Here is a 24,317-nt window from a genome sequence, read left to right as displayed (position 1 = left end):
AGGAGAGGGGCAGAGAGAGGGAGAAAGAGAGTCCCAAGCAGGCTCTGCACTATCAGTGCAGAGCCCCACGTGGGGCTCGATCCCACAAACCGTGAGATCATGACCCGAGCCAAAATCGAGAGTCGGACGGATGCTCAACCGACTGAGTCCCCCAGGCCCCCCTCTTCTACTTTTAATATTGTTGAAAGCGCTCTCCAGGTCAGTATTCTTTGTAATACTTTAGATGTGTGTGTATCATAACTTATGTACGTAGCCCTCTGTTACTAGATGTCATCTCTGGGTTTTGTGGCTTATACGGGTAGTCAGTTAATGTTCTTTGCACCTAAATCTTTCCCTTCCTCTGTGAAGAGGTCTGGGGATAAACATTTTCGGTGTGGTTACCTGAGCAAAGCCTAATCAGCCTTCCAGATTGCTTGTCTCAGTTTGTATTCCCACAAGCAATGAGTATGGACATTTTAAAAATCTGCCCATTTTACAAACAATTCCGTTGTTTCAAGATACATATTTTGAGCTCTTCAAGTGTTAAGCCCTGGCTTTGGGCCAGTCCATCTCACCCTGGGACTTTCCTGACAGTTTGTTGCTTCCCTGACCTCTGACCCCACCTGACACTGAGGATGCTGTGGGGCACCTGCCTTTGCCCAGCAGGTGCTCAGAGGCCCCCAGACTCCTTGCTCCCTCGAGGTAAATCCTGAGTTGAGGTGGATGCTCCAGCTTCAGACTCTCGCTCCGTGAGACTTTGCCCAGTTGTGCCGCTAAAACTTCCCATCGGCCTTGAGCCTGCTGCGAGCCTGGTCTGCTAAGGGTGGGGGTTGATGCTTGCTCCGGAGTAGAGGTCTTGTGTCAGACAGACACAGAGCAGGGCACAGGTTCCTTCCAGGTCACTGGCCGCACAGAGCTTGGGCGAGCTGCAGCCTCTCTGACCCTCAGGCTCCTCCTCTGATGGAAATGACAGCCTCTCAGAGCGTCATTGTGGAGATCAAGCTTGAAAAGAGCACCCAGCCTTAAGTCCCTGGCGTGTGGACGCGGTGATGCATGGTAATCACCGTCACTACTATGAAGTGCTTTAGTAGGAAATACAAAACACTGAGGAAAATCTGCCAGTGTAGTTTCCAGCCTGTCCTTACCACAAGCTTCAGTGACAATAAATTTAAAACCTTGAGTTTTTTTTTTTTTTTTTTTTTTTTAAACAGCTGTTCTTCTTGGATTTGTTGCTGTCCTTAGGAGCATGGCAGTCAGGGAGGCTGAGCTTATAAAATCATGCACATTTGGAGAGTTTTGTACACTAACGTCTCCTTCAGGGCGGGGTCTGGAGCTAAGCCCAGCTGCGACCCTGGTCCTGGAAGGGCGGTGTCCTCACCCCGGCACCTGCCCACCCGCCCACCTGCCCACGCGGACTCTCCCAACAGCTTCGGCAAGCCTGGCCCTCACAACCCTGTTCCCTCGCAAACTGCCCCCCACCTTCGCCACGGTGTAGCACATGCCGCTCTGGGTGCAGCGTCCGAGGCTTCGAATCCAGCTTGAACCGGGGAGGGTTTGGGGGAAGGCAGGAGGACAGAGAGACCCCAGGGAAAAAGGGCCGAGTGTGGGGAGGGGTTGTTTGGTGGGAGTTCAAGAGCAGGCACATGCAAATCTTTCCACTGGCCCCTCTCTAGCTGCCACCTTCTCCTTGCTCAGACTGCACAGGGCCGCCGGTGGGCAGTGGGCGGTGGGCAGTGGGCAGCGGCCGCTGGTCTGGTTGGGAGGAACTGACTGCCCCAGCTGGTGAAGGGGTGGGACAGGGAGGGGTGGGGCGAGGCCGGCCTGGCTGTGGGCACCACCCCCCAGCCTCCCCCGCCCCCGCCCCGTCCATCCCCTGCCTCACGCTCCCCTCCTCCCTGCCCCCCTGCAGTGTGGACCTGGTCCATGCCCAGATCCACGTGGCCGAGGGCCGGAGCCTGCCCGACCTGGGCCTGCGGCAGGAGAACATCCGTATCAACGGCTGTGCCATTCAGTGCCGGGTCACCACCGAGGACCCCGCGCGCAGCTTCCAGCCAGACACTGGCCGCATCGAGGTACGCCAGCGCCTGATGGAGCACAGCCTGGTCTCAGTCTGGACGAGAAGACCCTCCTGTGGGCCTGGCCAGGAGGGAAGACCCCCACTTGGGTTGGCTTAGGGCACAGGGGAACCAGGTGCTGTCCAAGAGTCAGGGAGAGCATTCTGGGGGCAGCGGGGACTGTCATGAGTGCAGACTAAGGAGCCAGTGAGTGAACAGGAGGCAGACCAGCTGTGTGGAGCCAAAGGTAGGGTCCCCAGAAACAAAGCCCAGGCCCTTGACTTTGGCTTCTTAAAAGAGCCCAGAGACAGAGTGGTGGCCTCTGTCCTGACTTCAGTCTGAGGGAGTGTGATTGGCAGGGCAGGACCCAGGGTTCACCGCAAAGGATCAGGGCCCAGATGTCCCAGTGGTGGGGACCAGCTGAGCAAGGGGCCCGTTAAGGCTGAGTGAGGGAGTCGGGAGATGGTGCAGGGCAAGGAGGAGGCAGGCTCGCTCCGGGCTGCCAGGGACTGGGTGGGCGGACGAGGGGGGCCCTGCCGTGCCTCCGCCCGTGGGAATATCTTCTGTACCTCCTCTCTTTTCTCAGCACAGACAGCCCTCCCTCCCGCCACCCCACCCCCACTCCCAACCTCTGGGCCTGCTTGGGGCAGGAGCCCTCTGACCTGCTGGGGCACCTGTTCCCTGGCCCTCTATCTCACACTGCCTAAGGATACTTCTGGAACCTGCGTGTCAGCAGCGCTGCCACCAGCTCTGCTGGTCTGCTGCCTCCCCATCTGGTCTGAGCCTCCGAGAAAGCAGGACATGTGCGGGAAGCCAGGTTCTGCTCCGGGATCCAGGGAGAAGGCCAGGATGATTTTGAAATGGGTCCTGGGCCTCTGAGAAAGCAGCGATGTGGGGAGGGAAGGAGCTCTCTGGACTTGGAAAGTTGGGGTGTTGGTAGGCTTGAGGCAGGGAACTGCCACTGGAGTCCCATTTCTGGAGCAATCCAAGCCATAGGTGGGGGCGAGCCCTGAGGCTGGAGTGCCGCCCAGCGGGCGGGCCCCCGAGTGCCTGCCCTCAGTGGGGAAGGGGCAGCCCTGTGACACGCCGCTGCCTCCCCCCTCCCCCTCCGAGGCCTGACTCCTCTGAGGCTGGTTCACCACAGAATATTTTTAGCTGACGGTTGCTGCTCACAGCTGAGTGTTCACCCTTAAATATTTTATTAAGTTCCTTTTTATCGAACACAGGCCTGTGTCCCTTAGAAGCGGAAACATGGTGCAGTGGGTGTCCCAAGCCCCCTGGGCTGTCCCTCCCACTCCTTCCTCACCCGTGCTCATGGGGTCCCCTGTCCCAGGTGTCCACTCTCCCTGCAGAAGCTCCTCCCTGTCCCCATCACGGATGTGCTTGTGTGCACTGGTTACCCCAGACACCCTGAACCTCTGTCCCCCCAGGACCCTGTCTCCGTCTGTTGATTTGAAACCTCCATCCCCCGTCCACGAGTCTGCCTCTGTGACCCGTCCTTCTCTGCCCTGCTTTCCTGTCTGGGCACGCAAGCCCGCACCAGCTTTCCTGCAAACTCACGTACAGTCCTTTCTCCGAGTATTTCCTGTCTGCCTGCCCGGTCCTCTGCCGCCTCTCTCTCTCCCTCCCATTCTCCCCTTTTGGAAGGAAGAGAAACTGACGGGGGCGGGGGGGGGGGCGGGCACTGAGGCCTTCCCCATCACTTTACTGTATATGTTAAAACAAAAACCCCTTGGCCTGCCTTCTCTCTGTCCCTGGGCTCTTTCCTACAGCGTCCCGGTCAACAGTCTGTATTTCCTTGTTTGTCCGTTCCCTCGCCCAGCAAGCTGGGAGCCCCCTGTGAGCAGGGACTCTCTTTGAGCTGTTCGCCCCGGTGCCTGGCACGTAGTGGGTGCAAACGCCTGTGGGATGAATCTGCAAGGCACGAGGGTTGGTCAGGCAGGCAGGCGGAAGGTCGATGGGATCTGGCCCCTGCCTGCCGGGGGCCCCTCTCTGCGCCCTGCTAGGCTCTGCGTCAGCCCCTGAGCACTGCACACGCGGCCCCCTACCCTCTCCTGCCCCTTCCCCTGCCAGCTCCTCTCAGGGAGAAGGAGGCCATGGCTGTGGCACCCAGAGAAGCCGGTAGGCCCCTGGGTTTGCTGACGGGAGTGAGGCAGAACTTCGCAAGCCAGAGTTGGGGCTAACCCGCGGTGCTCTGGTACCAGTCCCGGTGCCCTGCCACACCCATGCTTGTCCAGCCTGGGCTGGGGGCCACATCTTGACTCCCCCTTCCGACCCAGGTCCCGACTTCTGCCCGCAGGTGTTCCGGAGCGGAGAGGGCATGGGCATCCGCCTCGATAATGCATCTGCCTTCCAAGGAGCTGTCATCTCCCCGCATTATGATTCCCTGCTGGTCAAAGTCATTGCCCATGGCAAAGACCACCCCACGGCTGCCACCAAGATGAGCAGAGCCCTTGCTGAGTTCCGAGTCCGGGGTGTAAAGGTGAGAGGCTGTGGGCCCTGCCTGCCTTCTGGTCGCTCCCAGTCCTTGGCTGCACGTGGACTCTGCTGGCTGCTCTACCATTGCTGGGAGTGGGCCTGGGCACCGGGTTTCTCAGATGCTTAGGGGGGCACTGGCCCTGGGCCACAGGCGAGAGTCTTGCTCTGGGGAGCCCCACACTCCTTCCTGCCCCTCTTAGGTGAGATCCCTTGGAGTGTGTGTTCCGTCCACAGATTACAGGCCTCCCTTCTGGAAATTCTGATCCCACAGGTTTAGGTGGGGGCCTCAGAGCCTGCGTTTTGAACGAGCTTTCCAGGTAATTCTCAATCCCAGGATCGCCCTGGGTGAGAGCACAAGCCTGTGTGGATGAGGTCACTTTGCATAAAGTGAGACCCCCGTCTGCCCTCGCTCCCCTCTTCCCCTTGCCTGGCACATGCGTCGTGTCGGGTGCTTTAGCAGGGACGGCCGGGAAGGGGAGACTGCAGCGGGAGGCACGAGCAGGGGGCAGAGGGAGACCGGGGTTCCCCCGCTGCAGGGGCTCATAGCGCAGGTGCCAGGCAAGGACCCGAAATGCCCGTTGGCCTCTTGGTTACCTGTGTCTGTGGCTAGAGATGAAATCACAGCCACATACCGTCTTGTCCTTGAGGCCAGCGCTGCTGACATGTCCGTGGGCACCCCCCGGGCAGATGCTGCCAGTAGACACTGCGGGAAGAAAGGCTCTGCCCTCAGTGGATCGTGCCGCCCGGTGCGGCTCCTGGGACTCCGGAGGGAGGCGCCCGGTGCAGAGGACGCCCTCCCTGGCTTGCCGTGCACGGTGGCGGTGGTGGTGGCGGGCGGGGGGCACATGCTGGGGCCCTGGCTGGTGCCCCCCCCTCCCCCCCCCGTGTCACCTTCTCCTCTTGGCTGCCACCGGGACTGCCTGGGATCCGGGCTCCGCTGGCGGTGTCAGGCCACGTAGGCAGCCCTGTCCTCTCTTGGCGCCCTGTGACAGCCCTCTCAGCTGTGGCAGCGACCCCGGCGGGTGCGGTAGCCTTTCGAGAAAGCTCCTGGGAGGGGAAGAGGGAGGAAGGGAGACTGTGGGGCCAGTGCTTGGTCAGCTGTTTCCCCTCGGGCCCTCGGCCCACCTCAGAGGGAATGGCCTTGTTGGGGGGTCTGTGGGAAGCCTCGGGGCTCCTGGTCTGGGGGTGGTTTCCTGCACACGTACAGAGATGCGTTGTGACGTCATGTGTTCAAGCTGCTTCTGCGGGGTCTTGGTTTTCCCAACATGGTGTCCCGGGGCTGCTTTTGGGGCTGGGTGGCCAGCGTGACCACACCATGACCCTGGTGTGGGGCCCGGCTACGCCACCCTTCGCCCGCCTGCCCATGTTGCTCTGTGTTGTCCTTATTGGTGACCCTGACTGGCCCTTGGGGATCCTCCCCCTGTCCCACAGCCTGGCAGGTTCACGAGTGCCTGCTGCCTTAGAGCTCCCTGGACGAGGGAGACCGGGGCCAGGGGGCTCCCAGGGAGGAAGGTGGGAAGGCCAGCTGTGGGACACGTGTTTCTAGTTCCTTGGGGCCGCAGGGTCCTCCCCAGATGCACACCCTGGCACGTCTCAAGCCTCCCGCTAACCCTGCACCTGCCACCTTGCAGCTCTCCGCTCCTTGTCCCTCTGCCACGGGCCCTTCGGCCCTGTGTCATCCCTGCCTTCTCTCCACGGCCCCCAGGAGGGCTCAGGCTCTCCCGTCCTTCTGTTTCCTTTATTTAAACCGGGGTCTCTCCCCGGCCACATCCAGGTATGTGTTCTGGGGCTGCGAGGGCAGGCACACGTGTGTGTCAACACTGTGCAAACCCACAAGTGTGTGAGCTTGGCCAGCACACGCGTGCACACACATCTTCTTGTGCCGGTTCTCCCCAGGCGCCCACTAGAACCACGGCGGGCCGCACACAGAGACACTCGTGTGCCCCTTGGTGTGTGGACCGTGGCTGCCATAGCCCGGGCACCATCACAGGCCCTGGGGTGCCTGTGCCCACCCTCCACAGTGGGGCCCAGGCACTTGCGTGCTCTCGAAGCATTTGGGTGTGCCCCGTGCAGGGTGAAGAACCACATATCTGCAAGTACTTGGAGCACAGATCCCTCCCGGCTATGACCGGGAGCCATGATTGTTCAGAGGCTGGCAGGGATCTCGGGCAGAGAGGAGGCAGAGCAGGGCGTGCCCCCCCCCCCCCCAGCCCGGGACTGTGGCTTCTTGAAGTGGGGCATAGAAGCAGGGCAGTGGCCCCGTGGGTGTAGGCACCCCTTGGTGTTTGCCCCTCCAGTGTCCAGTGAGGGTTTGACTCAGTCTTTCCGGACAAGCCCAGAGCAAAGCCACGGGGGAGCAGCTGAGAGCTCAGGGCCCATAGCCCTGACAGCACCTTCCAGAAGGTCTTGGGCTGATAGCAGGGCAGTGGAATTCCAAGGCTCTTCTAGTCCCTCTGGGATGATATTTTACAAACCCAGAAGCTGCCCAGGGAGATGGTGAATAAGGCTGTCACTGACGGGAGCCATGGGGGACTTTCTTACAGAGTTAAGAATGTTGCCAGTTCAGGTCTCTTTGCCCTGAAAGGCTGTGCCATGTCCCCCGGGGCCCGTGTTGCCACTGGGTATTGTGACATCCATGCCTCCATGAGGATGTCACGTCTTGTCCGCGTCCTGCCAGGGAGGGGCGTTCTGTGCTTACAGATAGAAGAACAGGGCGCAGAGGGCTCAGGCATAGTCCCCCACCCACCAGCTGTCTAGAGGCTGGGTCCAGAGGCTGGGACAGGAGGCACCAGATCCCAGCACTCCGCTATCAGGCGGATGAGGCTCGGGCCGTTTGGGTCGCCTCCGCGGGGCTGGCAGCCCCAGGCCTGACCCTGTTGTGTCCGTACGCCTCTACTGGCCCACATGTTCCCCCTCCCCTCAGGAGCCTAGCAGGACAAGACAAGGCTAGCACTGAGGTGTACCCAACAATTTTATTATAAAGAAAAACAAGACTCCTGCTTGGTTGGTGCAGCCCCTGCTTCGGTGGCTGTGAGCACCTGTCAGTGGAACGCAGGTCTGGAGGCCAAAACCAGGGAGAGGGCCCCCTGCCTGGCCAAGCACAGAGGAGGCCTGAGGTACCAAGGGTAAAATCAGGAGGGACTCCCAGGCAGTGCCGACCCAACCAGGCCCAGCAGCTGCCCGCCCCACACCCTCTGCCCCTTCCCCAGCCCGCCCTGGGCCGACTCCCTTCCCATCACACCACACTCTCTTCCAGCTGCTCCGTGCTGCCCCCCACCCCCCGGCACCCTGCCCCGAGCAGCCCCCCATGCACAGAGTGGCTCCGTCGGGCCCAGGCTCCTCCGAGGCGCCTGGCGTAACCGTAGCACCCGCCAGCATCCCCCAGGTCCAGGGAGCAGCTGCGCTGGGGCCGAGGCGGTGGGCTCCGCGGCGGGTGGGCCTTGGGCGTGGGGCTGGGGCCTCCATTGGTCTGGGATTGGACGTGGCTAAGCTTGAGGGGGAGGCGGCCATTCCCGGCCCCCCGGCCCCGAACCAGCAAGGCCACGGTGAAGACCAGTAAGGCAGCCACCAGCACACCCCCCACGGCCACGGTCAGGGTCCCGCCCAGCACGTGGGCCTGCAGGGCGTGGCACAGGGGCGCAGCCGGTAGCGTGGAGAAACGGGCACAGCCCAGCAGCCGGGTGGCTGTGAGGTCGGAAGGCCCAGCGGCAGGTGACAGGGCCAGCAGGCAGAGGTCATAGTCGGCACCAGGGACTAGGTGCTTCAGCAGGAAGTGGTGGCTGGAGGCCGGGACAATCCTATGGGCAAGGGTGGGTGGTCAGAGCCCAGGTCCAGGCTCTGACCCCAGCCCCCAGCCCCACACGGCCTCAAAGGCCCCTTCACCACCCACCACCCACCCGCACTGCATGCTCCTGAGTCCCAGCTCTGAACACTCCCCTCCCCTAGGACCACATGGGCCTTGTTTACTGAAGAAGGCAGAGAAACCAAGACAGGCATGCATTTTTGCAATTGGGGACAGTGCAAGGGGACAGACAGGCGTGTGTGCTGATGCACAAGCCCAGGGCAAGGCAAGGAGGTGGTGGAGAATCACATCGCCAGAGCCCGAAATAACACATGTGCAGCCCAGGCTTGTGTGCTTGAACAGAGACCAAACCCCGGGAAGCCTGTACTCGCTCAGCCACACCGAGAGACTTCTCTTGGGGCACTCCCCCTCTCCCTGGTGCCTGCCCCTCCCCTCCCTCTGCATCCCCCCTCCCCCGTGCCCCCCCCCCCAGAAGCTTAGGAGGGGTGTGTGAAAGCTGGTGAGTGCTGGAGGGGTGGAGAGGGGCTCAGAGGGCAGCTGGGAGCCAAGCTGGGGCTGTGGGCAGCAAAGCGCATCCTCACCGGTAGATGAGGGTCTCATCTTCACTGCTGTTATACTGGATTTGGAACATCCACACAGGGTCGGCTGGCCGCCCTGGCCCCCAGCTCACCAGCCCTGAGGTTGCAGTCACCTCTGTCACCTGCACAGCTGGCTCAGACTCCAGTGTCCCCTCGCCCTCGGCAGCAGTGCGGGCCGAGGCGGCAATGTCCGAGGGCCCTGGGCGGCCCCCCTCAGCACTGCCGTTCCCGCCGTGGGGCAAGGCCAGCACCCGTAGCTCCACACGGGCTGTGGCCTCCCCGGCAGGGTTGGTGGCAATGCAGGTGTAGCCCCCTGCGTCCCCAGAGCCCGTCACCCCGATCTCCAGGGTCCCGTTGGGGAAAGCCCGGGCTCGGGAGGAGTTGCCAACCAGGCGGTCATCAGGGCCGACCCAGTGCATGGTGGGCGCAGGGTCACCGAGGGCCCGGCATCTCAGAGTGGCCCGCTGGCCCTCCAGCACCCAGAGGCGCTGCGTGTGGCGGGCGATGAGGGGCGGCTCGCAGGAAAACTCGCCCTCGGGCACTGCCCAGAAGTAGCGGCCGGCCAGGCCTGGAGGGGAGGCGCACGTCTCCAGGTCGTCGGGCCGGGCCAGCCTCCGCAGCCACAGCAGCTCGCAGTTGCAGTGCAGGGGGTTCCCGCTGAAGCTCAGCACCAGGGGGGCGGGTGAGGCCTCCGCGTCGCGCCCCCGGGAAAAGAGCGGGTCTGGTGCCAGCGTGGCCAGGCGGTTGGAGGTGAGGTCGAGACGGGAGAGCTGGCTGAGCTGGGCGAAGGCGCCCGGGGGCAGTGCGTCGATGAGGTTGTGGTCCAGGTTGAGCGTGTGCAGGGCAGGCATGGCACCGATGCCGGCCCAGGGCACCTGCCGCAGGTTGTTGTAGGACAAGTCGAGGTCCTCCAGGCTGTCCAGGAAGTCGTCGAAGGCCCCGGGCGAGATTCGGCCCAGCTGGTTGCCACTGAGGATGAGGTGCTGCAGGTTGACGGGGCCCCGCAGGCTGCCGGTGCCCAGCTCAACCAACCTGTTCCCGTCCAGATGCAGGGAACGTAGGCTCTCCAGGTCCCCAAAAGCGCGGGCCCCAATGCGGGTGATGGCATTCCGGGAAAGCGTCAGGTCCACCAGCCCTGTCATGTTCCGGAAGTCCGGTGGCCCCAAGGCCTGGATGAAGTTGTCAGCCAGCCGCAGCTCCACGGTGCGGCGGTCCACGTTGGGTGGCACGAACAGCAGGCCTCGGTGGGCACAGAGGGTGCTGAGTGATTCGGACAGGTTCTGGCAGACACAGGGCAGTGGGCAGGCGGCCGCTCCACTGGCCAGCAGCAGCAGCAGGAGTGGCGGGGCCATGGTGAGCGCCCTGTAGGGAAGGGCCACAGCCCAGGCACAGGTGGGGCTGGTGCAGGTGCCCACTGTGCCCTGGGGCCTGGTCCCCAGGGCCAGCTTCTGGAGCCTGGTCTGGGTGGGGATCAGGGTCAGAGGCCCACAGGGCCCCCCAGGGATGAAAGAAGGCTGGGGCCTGCCAGGCCCCCCCACAACAAAGGTCACATTTCCCAACCAGGTAGGGGGGTCCTGGCCTTGGGGATGAGGTGCAGCATGAGGCAGGAAGCGGAGGTGGGCACTAGAGCAGGGAGGGTCCCGGAACTTCCTTTCTCTGGCGTCTCCAGGAATCGCCAGCCCCCTCCCTCCGCACCATCCCTCCCCCTCCAGGGAAGACACCCCCCCAAGCCCCTCCCTTGGCCCCGCGCCCCTCCCTGGCCAGCCACTGCTGTTGTGCCCCGCAGCCCCCCTCACCTGGTGTCTGTAGCTCAGGGGGAGCGGGCCGGCCTCCCCGTGGGCCTGGCCAGCCCCCGCCGACTCCAGGCGGCTCTCCCGCGGGGGCGAGGCCAGGGGCTGACCGGCCGCCCGCCGCGCGCCCTCCAGCCCATGGCGCTCGGGCCCGCGGCCCCGGCTCACTCGGTTCCCGGCACCTTTTCCCGGCGGCTCCCGGCGGCGGCGGCGGCGGCGGCGGCGGCGAAGACAGGCAGGCGGGTGCGCGCCGGCGAGCGCGCGCTCCGCGGACACGCACGTGGAGGGCGGACGGGGAGGGGCGCACGGGGATCCACCCGGGCCGGCTGGCTCCCGAGGTCACGGGGACACGCGGCCACTGCAGCGCCCACGGGTGGCTCCCGGTCACGCCCGAGGCCCGGGCCGGCGCGGGCCCGCCGCGCAGTCCCCCGGCGCTGCCGCAGCGCACTCACCCTGGCACGGGCGCGCGCGCCCCCGGCCACCCTGGCGCCCCGGCATCCTGCACCGCACGGGCGCCCGCCGCCGCTGCGCGAACCGTCACTCTGCAGGCAGCCAGACAAAGCGCCAGCTCGCGGGCCCCTTCACCATCTCCCGGAGACGGGAGCCTTTGTCACATGTCGCTGGGCACCCTCCCCAACACACCCACACATGCCCACACACCCACACGTCCCCGCACCCACAGGCAGGGCCGGGCGCAAAGCCGCACTGTTGTTGGGACCCTCACAGACACACGCTGAAGGTCACAACCGTTCTGCATCACCGAGTCACGTGGAGGGTCCCCAACAGGCACGGGGCCGGGAGTGGGGGTGAGGGGCTGGGGCGACACCCCCGGCCGGCCTGCCGCGGGGTGGGGCGGAGAGGGCTCGGCCTCCCGGCTGGCGCCGTGCCCCGCCCCTCCCTCCCTTTCCTGGGCTCCCCGCCCCGCCCGGCATGCTCGGGAGCCAACCGGTCTCCGCCTCCGGCCCGATTGGTCTGCGCTGCGCCGTTTCCCAGCAGGCCGGCGGTGGCACGCTGTTTGAAGCTGTGCGTCAGTGGTCCTCGCCGAGCCGGCAGCCCCTCCTTCCCCCTTCTGCCCCTGCCGGGCCGTTTTCCTGGGAGAGCGGCCCACGGTGAGCTCGTCCCAGCTGAGGAAGGGCTCCCGGTGGGGGAGAGTTTCCGGCTTCCTGCCACCCATAGCCGCGGCTTGAGTGGGAGCACTGAGTGCTCGAACCAGGCTGGGCACTCTGGTCCTTCGGGAAACCAGGCAAGTCGCCACTTCCTCCACGTATCTCCTAGTCCTCCGGCTACCCGGGCACCCCCCACGCCTATCCCTTTCCCTTGTCTCCAGACATGGTTCCCCAGGGGGTAGCAGCCACCAACCCCTCCCCCCCCCCCCCCGCCCCCGGGAAACACGGAATTCTGATTCTGCCTGGTAAAGTAGGTAACCTTGGGCAAGTTATTGTAACCACTGGCACACTACTCACCTAGGCCAAGGGGGTATTAATTGCATGTACTTCTGTACCTCATAGGGCTGACAGGAGAAAGGATGTAGCCTGTGGGGGGTGTAGCCACCTGGTAACTGGAAGCCCCTCCTACATGTCGCCACTCCCAGGGCCTCAGCTACTGCACTTGTAAAAGGAAGGCACTGGATTCTAGCCCAGGTCAACTGATGCTCTGTGGCATTGGTATTTATGTTCCTCTTTTCCCTTTCAAAAATGTTTTCATTCCTTCTTAAGTGTACAAGCATGCTAGCATCCATCACAAGCCACTCTGTGCTGGGAGCGGGGGTACATCAGGAACCAGATGGGCCTAGTTCCTGCCCCCGTGGAGCTCACAGCATAGGGGGTCACATGACGTCTCCCCCAAAATTAAAAGGAGGAGGGGCCTGCAAATGGGAAGTGTAAGGTGGAACAGGGTAGGTCTCTGAGGATCCCTCCCACCCCTATGTGGTTCTAGGTTCTTTAGATGATTTAATCGGTTTTATCTTCTCAAATGCCGTGCTTTGGTCCAGTTGAAATGTCCCCATTCCTTTAGGAGAGACAGGGACTAGCCTCAGACAGACTGATAGATCTGTCACATGAGACAGGCCCAAGGCAATGTTGGCTGGGTCCTGCTCTGCAATTCCCGTGGGGGAGGCACCCTTCCCACCTGAGGCTCCAGGTGATAGGAATGCTAGGTCGGATAGGCAGAATTTCTCAAGAGTAGCAACAGGGCCCAGCAACCCATGCTGGGCCTGGAGTCCCCACTGAAGTTGCCAACAGAGGTCATGAATGGGTGACACAGAGATGCTTTATCTGAAGTGACAGCTATGTGGGCACAGGCACGTGGACACTGGGATTCCACCCATGGGCTGGCAGTCCTGGGACATCTCTCAGTGCTGGCTCCTAGGCCCCAGGTGGCCCCTAGGTTGGACTTGCCCAGCTCCAGCTTCATGTTGTCCCCCAGCAGTTTAATGAGCAGAAATGAGGGCCCTGTGCACAAAGCATGTGGACATATACCTCAGCACCCCTGCCCTCAAAATGGTCCCAGGCGTATGAAGAATGGAGACAAGTAAAAGCTGAGGACAAGAGAGGTGTTTTCCGACAGCCGATCCCACAGAAGCCTACTATAAAAGGGAGGGTCCAGCTCTGTCGTGAGGGCAGGAGGTACAGACGAAGGCCGTCAAGTTCAGACTTCCAGGAAGAGCTTACCGGGCAGGTGTAAAGGGGTGGAGGCATGAGAGCACAAGGCAAGTTTGGTGTGGCTGGAGGTAGCCAGGACTTGGAAACCTGGCAGAAGGCATGGCCTGGAGACCAGGGGTCACAGAGTCTAGAGATGGCCATGGTAGAGCTGTCTCTCTTGACCTGGTGACACAGGGGTGGGTGTTGAGGGTGACGGAGTGCAGGTTTTAGTAACTGGGTGCACAGTGAGGCGTGCAGCAGAAGGCAGAGGAGGACTGGGTGAGGGAAGCCGACTTTGGACTTGATGAGCTTGTGTGAGGGCCACACAAGGAGAGGTGCCCAGGAGGGATTTCCGCTTTAGGGTCTTGGCTCTGGAGCTGGAAGCCCAGGATGAGGCCACCCAGGGAGTGTCCTGTATGAGAAGAGGCCCAGTGACAGCTCTGAGAACTCCATCCTGCAGGGGTGAGAGGAGCCCCCAGTGGGGACTGGGGAGGAGAAGGAGAGCAAGAGGTCTTGGAAGCCCAGGGCAAGAATGTCCAGGTGGGAGCTGTTAGCAAGTGAAGGGTGGGAGAGGGCCCACGGGAGTTAGCCACAAGGATGGCCCTCAGTGAGGATACCAAACAAAGTGTAGCTGTTGGGGTGGTAGAGGAGGGGCTGGCAAAGGTAGGGACATGTTTCAAGAAGCATGGCTGCATAATATGTCATGGTGCTATGAGAAAGGCCTGACCCGTTTTCTAGAGTGTGTGGTGGGAAGGTGCTTATTTCCAGATCCCTGATGAAGGAGGAGGTGATTCAGCACATGCTCTGGGGTGAGCAAGGGGGGAGGAAGTGGGCTCATCCCCCTAACAGCTTAAGGGACTCTGCCAGAATAGGGGGCTGGTGAGATGGGGAAATGTCATTCCAGAGGGATGAGTCCTCAGACTTCAGCATGGTATTCTGGGGAACTTGGAGAGCTGTGCTGGCCCAGGGTGGCGCCTTCAGCCTCTCCTTTCCCCCTCCGTGCTCCATGGTGATGCCCTCCCACCCACCTCTGTTCTGCAGACCAACATCCCCTTCCTGCAGAACGTGCTCAACAACCAGCAGTTCCTGGCCGGCACCGTGGACACCCAGTTCATCGATGAGAACCCGGAGCTATTCCAGCTGCGGCCTGCACAGAACCGGGCCCAGAAGCTGCTACACTACCTCGGTCTGGCCCCAAGACTGCCCTCCTCTCCTCTCTCAAATGCCTCGCTCCTGGCCCCCTGCCTAGAAGAGCTTCCTAGCATGCCCTGTCCCTGTCCTCATTCTGGTCCTGCACCCTCCCACCTTGCTCACCCTCCTTGCTCCTGATCACAGGGATGCCCCTTCTCCACCCATGCAGCCCTTAGTAGGTTCCCATTGCCTGGACCCAGGAGGCCTTGGCTTTGGAGAGGGCAGGGGTCAACTAGAGGAGTTGGGATCCTGGAGGAACCTCTCATCCCCAGGCCCATCTAAATGTTACTCCTGCCCTCAACTCAAGACTCTTCCCCAGCCTGTCCTGACCCCACTTCCCACTCTCTCCCTAGGTCATGTCATGGTGAACGGCCCAACCACCCCGATCCCCGTCAAGGCCAGTCCCAGCCCCACAGACCCCATTATCCCTGCAGTGCCCATAGGTAGGTGAGCTCATTCTACCAACTTGTGGGGGAGGCAAAGAGGAGGTTGCTGCTTGAAGGATGGGTGCTAATGCCCAGGTCTGCCCTAGGCCCACCCCCAGCTGGTTTCAGAGACATCCTGCTGCGGGAGGGGCCCGAGGGCTTCGCTCGAGCTGTGCGGAACCACCAGGGGCTGCTGCTGATGGACACGACCTTCCGGGATGCCCACCAGTCACTGCTGGCCACTCGTGTGCGAACCCACGATCTCAAAAAGATTGCTCCCTATGTTGCTCACAACTTGAGCAAACTCTTCAGCATAGAGAACTGGGGAGGTAGGCTGGAGGAGGGCTGGAATGTGGGACTGTGCCTGGAAGGAATTGGGTATCCAGTGTGGCCCCACCACTGGCCACTCCAGGAGAAGCTAAAATGTTAACACTGAGGAAACTAGTGAGAAGCAAACAAGGCATGGTGTTCCATTTGTTCAGCAGTGACTCGTGCCCACTTTGGGCAGGCCTGGTTGCTGGGCATGAGATTGCATAGCTGAGATCCCAGTAGCTCAGGGTCAGAGAGGAGCCACGAGCCTGTTCTAGCATGGAGAACTGGTGGTAGGGTGGTACCCTGTGAAAGGGGGCAAGAGGACACTGATCCTGAGCTACCCTCAGCAGAGGGAAGTCTCCAGGGGTTGGAACAGGAATGTGAAGGATCCTGGAGATGAGTGCGAGGGTGTCCGGGTTAGAGGCTCAGGCTGCAGAGCTGCAGGGTGTGGCGGGGGCCCGGGGAAGTGAGGGGCTGACCTGGGCCTCTTGGTCCCCGTGCAGGAGCCACGTTTGATGTTGCCATGCGCTTCCTGTATGAGTGCCCCTGGCGGCGGCTGCAGGAGCTCCGAGAGCTCATCCCCAACATCCCGTTCCAGATGCTGCTGCGGGGGGCCAACGCCGTGGGCTACACCAACTACCCCGACAATGTGGTCTTCAAGTGAGCCTGGGGTTGGGTGGGCAGACGCTGCACAGCATGGTCCAGTGGGTGCCAGGCCACACTGCAATGGCCTGCGCTTTCCCACAGAGAGCTTGACACTTAAGTCTCTCAGTAGCTGTATCCAGTGAGAGCTGCTATCTGGAAATTTCATGAAGTGCAGAATTCTAGTTGGAGAACTGAAGAACTTCTAGCTCATGGGGGCAGCAGAAGCCTCAGGACTCCTTGTCCAGTGTTCCTTCTCCCTCAGACCACCACTCTGAGGGACCACCGCAAAGAATCCCTAGCTGATTCTTCTGACCTGGGCAGACTGAGCTGCACTGTACATGACTAGGGCAGGACAGCACTGCTCCATGCCAGATGCATCTGAGGGGACCTGCCCAGCCCAGGCTGCCCGAGAAGGCCTTGTCCACACTGGGGTGCCCCCACACGGGCTCACCACTCTCCCTGCCCGGTCAGAGCCAGAGAGGGATGTACAGGGGAGAGTGGGATGGGGTCGACCCTTGGGCTCTTCTACCCACTCAGGTTCTGTGAGGTGGCCAAAGAGAACGGCATGGATGTCTTCCGGGTTTTTGACTCCCTCAACTACATGCCCAATCTGCTACTGGGCATGGAGGCAGCCGGCAATGCTGGCGGTGTGGTGGAGGCCGCCATCTCCTACACGGGTGACGTGGCCGACCCCAGCCGCACCAAATACTCACTGCAGTACTACATGGGCCTGGCTGAAGAGTTGGTTCGAGCTGGCACCCACATCTTGTGCATCAAGGTGCCTGGACCCACCTGTCCCAGGAGTCCCCCCTGCCCCTTCCCCACCTCTCCCAGCTTCCCCTTCTCCCCCACTATGTCCCCCTCATATCCCCTACCACATACGTGTCACACCCCCTCCTTACCCGACCATCTCTCTCTTCTTGCCCCAGGACATGGCAGGGCTGCTAAAGCCAGTGGCCTGCACCATGCTGGTCAGGTCCCTCAGGGACCGCTTCCCTGACCTCCCGCTGCACATCCACACCCACGACACATCAGGGGCAGGTGTGGCAGCTATGCTGGCCTGTGCCCAGGCTGGGGCCGATGTGGTAGATGTGGCAGCTGATTCCATGTCCGGGATGACTTCACAGCCCAGCATGGGGGCCCTGGTGGCCTGCACCCGAGGGACTCCCATGGACACAGGTAGGAATGGCAGGAGTCCATGGCCATTTCCCTCACAGCCATGGCCCGTAGTAATCCCAGTAGAGTCTGGCCTGTCCTAGAATCCAGATGATCTTTGCTGGCCTTACCCTCCATCACCCACATCTGAGATGGGACCTGAGCTGGCTCTGGGGTCCTGGGAGGAGCACCTGGGAACTTGGCATATTTTCCTGGCCTCCCTGCAGGGGTGCCCCTGGAGCGCGTGTTTGACTACAGTGAGTACTGGGAGGGGGCCCGGGGATTGTATGCGGCCTTTGACTGCACGGCCACCATGAAGTCTGGCAATTCGGATGTGTATGAGAATGAGATCCCAGGGGGCCAGTACACCAACCTGCACTTCCAGGCACACAGCATGGGGCTTGGCTCCAAGTTCAAGGAGGTCAAGAAGGCCTACGTGGAGGCCAACCAGATGCTGGGCGACCTCATCAAGGTGAGCTAGGCCCAGTGATCTCATCCCTGCCTCTGAACCTCCTATAAGGTACCAAGCATCCTAACCCAGGGGCTTTTCTTCTCAGGTGACACCGTCCTCCAAGATCGTGGGGGACCTGGCCCAGTTCATGGTGCAGAATGGGCTGAGCCGGGCAGAGGCTGAAGCCCAAGCAGAAGAGTTGTCCTTCCCCCGCTCCGTGGTAGAGTTCCTGCAGGGCTACATTGGCATTCCCCACGGGGGGTTCCCTGAGCCCCTTCGCTCTAAGGTAGGAAGGCCCAGTACAGTGTGAGGGTGGGGGTTGGGTACAGGCATTAGGCCTGACCCTGCTTTGCTCCCCAGGTGCTAAAGGACCTGCCAAGGGTCGAGGGGCGGCCCGGAGCCTCCCTCCCTCCACTGGATCTGCAGTTGCTGGAGAAGGAGCTGATTGAACGGCACGGGGAGGAGGTGACACCAGAGGATGTGCTCTCAGCAGCCATATACCCCGATGTCTTTGCACACTTCAAGGACTTCACGGCTACTTTTGGTCCCCTGGATAGCCTCAATACCCGCCTCTTCCTGCAGGGACCCAAAATTGCAGAGGAGTTTGAGGTCAGTGGCTCTGGCACCTATCTACGCCCCACCCCAGCACCCCTAAGGACACCAGCACATCTAGAGCTCCAGGCTTTGGCTTGGCTGTCACTTGGCCTCACAAGCTGTACCCAAAAGCACTCTTGAGGAACCAGGAGGTTAGGCCTTTACAAGTGAGGAGCTGAGACCCAGGGCTGGGGGACTTGCCTGGGACAGGGTCAGGGGGCTGTTCTACTGAGACCTGTGTGTTCTATTGCCCGCCCCACCCCCTCCCGCCTCACCAGCTCTGAGCCTACATGCCCTCCCTACAGGTGGAGCTGGAGCGGGGCAAGACACTGCACATCAAAGCCCTGGCTATAAGTGACCTGAACCGCGCTGGCCAGAGGCAGGTCTTCTTTGAGCTCAATGGACAGCTGCGGTCCATTCTGGTCAAGGACACTCAGGCCATGAAGGTATAGCCCTGCTAGGGGCAACCAGGCGGTGGGAACAGGTAAGGCCTGTGCCTCACCACTCCTCCTTCTGTCCTGTCTGCAGGAGATGCACTTCCACCCCAAGGCTCTGAAGGATGTGAAGGGCCAGATCGGGGCGCCCATGCCTGGGAAGGTGATAGACATCAAGGTAGCAGCTGGGGGCAAGGTGGCCAAGGGCCAGCCCCTGTGTGTGCTCAGCGCCATGAAGATGGAGACTGTAGTGACTTCACCCATGGAGGGCACTGTCCGCAAGGTCCACGTAACCACAGACATGACACTGGAGGGCGATGACCTCATCCTGGAGATTGAGTGATCTTGCCCCAGATTGGCAGCCTGGCCATACCCACCCCAAGCCTTCAATAGACACTGAGCTGCCAGGGCAGGCCCAGGCCAGCCAGTGCCCAAGGGCAGAAAGGCCTAGCCCTGGAGCTCCTGTCCTCAGCTGCTTGTGGCAGGAGACGCACTGCCTGCTGTGGCACATTCCCTTCCTCCAGCCATCTGTCTTTTCCCTGCTGGACAGCTGCTCACATATTCATCTCTTGCCAAATAAGGGTCCTCAACTTGGAGACTACAGGTGGTGGTGTAGGTGGGCCTAAGACCCAGGGGAGCAAATTTAGGGGTCCTACCTCTTGGGGGAAGAGCTAGGCTCCAAGTCCTGAGAACTTTGCTCAATAAAACTGGCTTCCCCTGCCCTTCATGTTGGGTCTTGTGCAGCCCCCGCCTCCCCCCCAGCACTACTCAGCATAGGGGCAGGGCTGCCTCTTGGGACTCCCCATGGCAGGGGCAGGTCGGTTGTATCCTCCTTGGAGGGTAGGGGAGAATAGTAGTGGCCTTGGTTTCAGCCACTATAGAGTGCCTATGGTATATACACCCCAATTAGAATTAGCTAGTTGCATGGAGAGCTTGGACAAGGGTGTGTTGTTCTACGCATTTAACACCCATTAACTCAGGGAATCAATCACATTCACAAAATGGACACAAATGGGAGTCCCAGGAAGTTAAATAGCTTATCCAGGACCCCAGAGCTAGTAAGAGGCAGAGGAGGGTCCACACCCAAGCTGTCAGTGGAGTTGCTTTGCTTCCAGCCACACTGCTTTACTTCCTAAACTCAGGGCCAGCCTGCCACTTCAATAGTTCAGGACTGGATGTGAACAGGCACCAGTTTCCGGGAGATGGGCAAAAAACCCTTGGATGTGGGAGCCTTTGGGGGAGGATATTAGTGGGAGGTCAGCACTGGATTGAGAGTCTCAAGATCTAATCCCGCCCATTCCCATAAGCAAGCTCTCAGGAGAATCTGTCACCTGCAGGGGGTTTGGCAACCCTGCATGCATCACTGCATTGCTACCCACCCCCAACCTCCACAGGGGAGGTGACCATGGTGAGGTGAAATGGGGGTGCTGCATAGTTCTGAGCAGTAGCATGAGGAAGGGGAGGAGCAGAGCTCGGATCTCCCAACCTTCAGGGGACCGGGCAGGCAGTATGTCCCCAGCATTCTGCCAACCCAGTGCTCCTCAGGTACCACAACCTAATTTGGGGGGCAGCTTTGGGTTTCCTCCTCTTTGGACACCAAGATCCCAAAGGTACCCTCTGAAACAGCCCCATACTCACCCCATACCCCATCTGCCTCCCCAACAGCTGCTACATAGGCTGGGAGGACAGGAAGGCTCTCCACAGCAAGGCAGGTGTGTGACTATCAAGATGACTTTTTAGATCCAGATGAATGTCGTTTAGTCACAGCCAAGCTGGGGGTGCCTGGGGAGTGACTGCACATCCATTTCCTTTCAACCACCAGCCTCAGGGAGCAAGACTTGGGACAGCCTCCTTGAGTTTAGAGTGGGACCTGAAAGTATATCCTTTCAAAAATTAAAAAATCCCAGGGGCAAGGGAATGAAAATATGAGAACCATTCTAAAAAGAAGGTGATGGGCAGGTACAACACTAGAAGAGTCTAAGAAAGAATCTTGACTTACAGTGTTATTTGGCAGGGTCCTTGCTGTTCTCAGGGCTGCAGCCTTTGTTCTGAGTTCCTCTAGGGACGAGACAAGCAGCACAGTGGCAGAGACCCAAGGCAGAGAGAGCCAGGAAAGCCTCTACTACCCATGTGACCGTGAGCTGGTTCCTCTACCATTTTGGACCTGTTATTTTCTCCTGTGTAAGGTGAGGCTGGTAGACTTTGGGGAGGTCCTGGTAGAGGCCCCACAGTCGACCCTCCGCTCTCTCAGAGGATACAGGTTGGAGACTCCATCACTGAGGTCATGGCCCTACGTTCCATCCCCTGACCCTAGTAGCCAAGGCACAGGCCCCAGGATGAGCTGAGTTCACACCTGGTACCTGCAGTCAGAACCCCATGTGCTACAACTTGGGGCATGGCTAAGAAAGGAGGAAGGCAGCCAGAGGACCCCATCCTGTCCTTCACTTCAGGGAACTGTGCCTCCCAGGCTGACCCGCCCAGTGGTCAGTGTCCAAGGTAGCCAAGACAGGTGGTGGGCACATTCACAAGACCCCAAACAGATTGATTCTCAAAGGTCCAAGGCCATGTTACCCAAGTTAAATCTCTTTAGTATCTCAATACAAAGTCCTGATGCAAAAAGACAATGAGAAAACCCTGGGAAGTTGGGGGGAGGGATTTTGTAAATTCCACCCCCGAGCAGCTTTTCAGAGGCAGAGGGGGGCAGAGGAGCTCAGAAAAGCAGCAGTCCAAAGTGAGGAAGGGAGTGTACGGCTCCTGGGACCTGCCCCTTGTCCCCTCACTCCCAGCTGCTCCTCAACCCCCTTTGGAGAGGGGTTGCACCCTTTGGATATCTGCTCCTTTCTCTTGGTCCCTGGGATTCAACTAGCTCTGGCTTCAATCCCCTACAAAAATTCCTGAGATCTCGGGGGCCCCAGCCAGCTCCTCCCCTGCAGTACCCCTTGACAGGGAGGGGCTGGGGAGCCCGTGAGAGTTCGTAGGAGCATGTACGGGAGCATGGGTCAGGAGCACAAGGGAGCCTCTGAGTCTCCTGCCCGTTCCAAAAGCACACAAAGGGGAAGGCTGCCGTAGAGCTTGGGGTCCGTGAGGGGCTGGAGCAGAAGCAGGAAGAGTCCTACACCCAGGGCATAGCCTGCCAGCAGGGGCCGCCTCTGCGGATGTTCCAGGGCTGCGCAAACGGCAGGAAAGCCCATGTAATTGCAGAAGGAGTGGCAAAGAACCGGCCCAATCAGGTGTCCTAGGGAGGGGAGACAGAGTAGCTCATGGAGCAGCCCCACCGCCTCCCAGGGCCAATCACCCACATCCCTGAAATAGGAAGTCAATGACCGCCCACACACACCACATGGCCTCTGCTCCCTTCCACCTCTCAGACTTCACCAGACTGAGAGCCCTGGCTCTGCCTGTTTCAAACACCATAGTAGAAGAAACTTGTCACTCCTACAACAAACACAGCATTCCCGTATTCCCACCCACTCCTGTGGGCCCGAGTCCCCAGGGACCCGTGAGAGACTGAGGACCAACCTGTGCGGATGAAGAGGAAAGCAGTGTAGGCGCCGAAGACAGCTGTGTAGGAGAACTGGAACGCTGGAGACGGGGAGGCCTCGAGTGACCACACCTGCATGCTCTTCCAGTCCCAGCACTGCACACCCATCAGCCAGAAACCTCCCCTTCCCCCTGAGGGCAGTGGCTGCCTGCCCCAGCACCTATGGCTGTCCTCTACACCCCAACTCCCACGGCCAGGGGCCCTTCCAATACTACATCCCTCTGTTCCCAATTCTTCCTCCAGAATGGCTACGAGGGACACCCCTACACACCCTAACCCAGGACTGCCCCAGGCAAGCTTTCCAAGACTCACCTGCAGACAAGAAGATGCTCCCCACACTGCTCTGGCGGAATCGAAGCTGCTCAAAAATGTGGTGAAAATGGGCTGGAAGGAAGGCGAGAACCATGTCACGTTCCTCTATGCCTGCCTTATATGCCACACCCTTGCCCCAAATCCCATTTTTGGCTCTCATGCTGGGAACATCTCAACAGAACCAGGTTAGGCAAACTTACCAACTCCAAAGAAGAGTGGGCAGGTGAACACCGCAGGGCCCAGGCCCGTGCATGGTGCTAACATAGGCAGCATACAGGCCCGGAACACCAGTTCTTCTGTCAGGGGCGCAATCACTTGGTTCCGCAACCAACGCATATCTGTGAGGCAGCGGGCCCAGGAGCGAGGAGCTAAGGAAGGGATTCAGGACCAGTAATCGGTGACAGGGTATGGAACAAAGAACTCCTAGAGGCCCCAGGGGACCCTTCTCCCACAGCCTTTTCCTTGACAAACTCAGACATAAATACTCCTGAGGAGACATTTAAGAGTCAAGCTTTGTTATCACACGCAGTATAAAACAATGTCTCGAGAACTGAAAAGAAAAGACGTGAATAGCTGAAGCAAGGTATTTTGGTAGCAAATTCTGGAAACATCAAAACCAGAACCCAAGACCAGCTCTGGTTTGAGGAAGCCAAAGATTAGGGGAGGAAGGAACAACACATTTTAGTCCACACAAAGTACTGCTGGGGGTTCCTAGGAGCCTCCTTGGATTTCAGAAACCAACTCTTACAGGTCATCTGTTACATGTTCCCATTTTACTGATCTGGAAACCAATAACATCTCCTCTATCTCATGTCCAGGACTCACTATGAGGCCACTTATTCCCTTTCCCCACTGTGCTGGGCTGCCTGCTTTTTCTCTCAGCCCTTAGGACTCACCTAAGACAACCTTCAAACCATCTGCCAGGTCACATGGGCAATCCATAGAGAGCTGCATCAGTGGGCCCAGGAAAAGGATCTGGGGACAAAAAAGCAATCACAGAAATAGTTTAAGCCACAGTCCCACTACCCTAACCCAGAAGAGAACTCGTAAGACTTAAAGCTTCCTATTCTTAGCCAGGATGTCCCACTCAGGCATACCCAAGGGCCATCTCACAATTTCTGTCGCCCATCAGTCAAAAGATGGACACGCACACACACAGAAAGGAACGTCATGCTAACAAATGGAAAAATAAAACAAGTACTCACCATGGTCAGCAGCAGGGGTAGCAGTGCTGCTGGGAAAATACCCTCCAGCCTGAAGCCCATCAGGGTGAGCAGGGATGTGCCTGGCTGAGCCACAGGAAAGGAGGCATCAGTCTTGCTCTCTCCTCTCAGACCCCTGAGATCCTCCCCCTCTTGCCCTCTGCCCCGCCTCCTTCGCACCTGGATGCCTGTGAGTTCTCTCCAGAGTAGCACGCACAGAGGCGAGAGGCTGGACACCACCAATACACTGGTGAAACGCCGCTTGATGACTGCAGGGTGGTCCCTACGGAGAGGGCAGTAAGTTCAAGGGCCCACAGCCTCCTCTGGACAGCGCGGCCCCGCCCCCGGATCGCCCAAGCCCCGCCCACAGCCCCGCCTCGCGGAGGCGCGGGTTCCGGCCGCGCGCGCAGCCCCCGCACCTGGGCAGCTCGCTCTTCCAGACGTAGAGGCTGCCCACGTAGGAGCAGGCGAGGCTAAGACAGGAGAACACAGACACCCAGCAGCACAGCCCAGGGCCCGGGCCGCCCAGAGCTGCTGACTCGGGCTGCCGCTCCGGCCGCGACACCGACAGCAGGCGCAGCCCATCCCCGCCCAGCGCCGCCATCGCGCCCGGAGCCGCGGCGCGCACCAGTGACGCGATCCCGCCGCCGCTCGACCCGCGCCTGCCGCAAGTGCAAGTGATGTCATCCGGCAGCGCGGGAGCCCCGCCCCTGACCCCGCCCCCGACACTGAAGC

At 60.4% G+C, this 24,317-nt stretch overlaps 3 protein-coding genes across 11 annotated transcripts in view; 1 reads left to right on the top strand and 2 right to left on the bottom strand.

The window, feature by feature from the left end:
- Positions 1-19,249, top strand: part of PC (pyruvate carboxylase) — a 101,890-nt gene extending 82,641 nt beyond the window's left edge. For all 5 annotated transcript variants that reach the window (XM_006937555.5, XM_006937556.4, XM_011287047.4 and 2 more), the window contains 13 exons: positions 1,889-2,051; positions 4,333-4,515; positions 14,362-14,506; positions 14,865-14,954; positions 15,044-15,265; positions 15,752-15,908; positions 16,431-16,671; positions 16,823-17,072; positions 17,276-17,520; positions 17,606-17,785; positions 17,860-18,108; positions 18,399-18,539; positions 18,622-19,249. In XM_006937555.5, the coding sequence (XP_006937617.1) occupies positions 1,889-2,051; positions 4,333-4,515; positions 14,362-14,506; positions 14,865-14,954; positions 15,044-15,265; positions 15,752-15,908; positions 16,431-16,671; positions 16,823-17,072; positions 17,276-17,520; positions 17,606-17,785; positions 17,860-18,108; positions 18,399-18,539; positions 18,622-18,870 (2,515 nt within the window). In that variant the 3' untranslated portion in view covers positions 18,871-19,249. The remainder of the gene's footprint in view (positions 1-1,888; positions 2,052-4,332; positions 4,516-14,361; positions 14,507-14,864; positions 14,955-15,043; positions 15,266-15,751; positions 15,909-16,430; positions 16,672-16,822; positions 17,073-17,275; positions 17,521-17,605; positions 17,786-17,859; positions 18,109-18,398; positions 18,540-18,621) is intronic.
- Positions 7,465-10,243, bottom strand: LRFN4 (leucine rich repeat and fibronectin type III domain containing 4). Its single transcript, XM_003993691.5, has 2 exons — positions 8,895-10,243; positions 7,465-8,308 (listed from the first exon to the last, which is right to left on the bottom strand). The coding sequence occupies exons 1-2, from the start codon at positions 10,241-10,243 to the stop codon at positions 7,747-7,749; spliced, it is 1,911 nt and encodes a 636-aa protein (XP_003993740.2). The 3' UTR covers positions 7,465-7,746.
- On the bottom strand, positions 12,932-24,308 carry RCE1 (Ras converting CAAX endopeptidase 1). 5 transcript variants are annotated; one of them, XM_023240095.2, is made up of 9 exons: positions 24,002-24,301; positions 23,763-23,865; positions 23,586-23,669; positions 23,277-23,355; positions 22,581-22,748; positions 22,381-22,452; positions 22,047-22,109; positions 20,527-20,585; positions 12,932-13,732 (listed from the first exon to the last, which is right to left on the bottom strand). In XM_023240095.2, the coding sequence occupies exons 1-9, from the start codon at positions 24,184-24,186 to the stop codon at positions 13,469-13,471; spliced, it is 1,077 nt and encodes a 358-aa protein (XP_023095863.1). In that variant the 5' UTR covers positions 24,187-24,301; the 3' UTR covers positions 12,932-13,468. The 5 variants fall into 5 exon arrangements, with proteins under 5 accessions (XP_023095863.1, XP_023095867.1, XP_023095864.1 ...); XM_023240099.2 differs by having other exon boundaries at positions 12,932-13,131; positions 24,002-24,287; XM_023240096.2 differs by lacking the exon at positions 22,047-22,109 and having other exon boundaries at positions 24,002-24,308.
- Positions 24,309-24,317: the final 9 nt, after the last annotated feature.

The sequence above is a fragment of the Felis catus genome, chromosome D1 (genome assembly GCF_018350175.1).
Source record: "Felis catus isolate Fca126 chromosome D1, F.catus_Fca126_mat1.0, whole genome shotgun sequence".
Lineage (NCBI taxonomy): Eukaryota > Metazoa > Chordata > Mammalia > Carnivora > Felidae > Felis > Felis catus.
The sequence above is the reverse complement of the archived record's forward strand: the minus strand, read 5'-3'. Positions and strand labels throughout refer to the sequence as shown.

Bases quoted from the DNA above. Each gene is read 5' to 3' on its own strand.
- LRFN4 (XM_003993691.5), bottom strand. From the start codon at position 10,243: ATGGCCCCGCCACTCCTGCTGCTGCTGCTGGCCAGTGGAGCGGCCGCC. The intron at 8,309-8,894 runs GTGAGGATGCGC...CCTTGCCCATAG, and splicing joins GATGAGACCCTCATCTACCG to GATTGTCCCGGCCTCCAGCC.
- RCE1 (XM_023240095.2), bottom strand. From the start codon at position 24,186: ATGGCGGCGCTGGGCGGGGATGGGCTGCGCCTGCTGTCGGTGTCGCGG. The intron at 23,866-24,001 runs GTGCGGGGGCTG...CCCTCTCCGTAG, and splicing joins TGGAAGAGCGAGCTGCCCAG to GGACCACCCTGCAGTCATCA. The intron at 22,110-22,380 runs GTGAGTCTTGGA...CCCCGTCTCCAG, and splicing joins GAGCATCTTCTTGTCTGCAG to CGTTCCAGTTCTCCTACACA.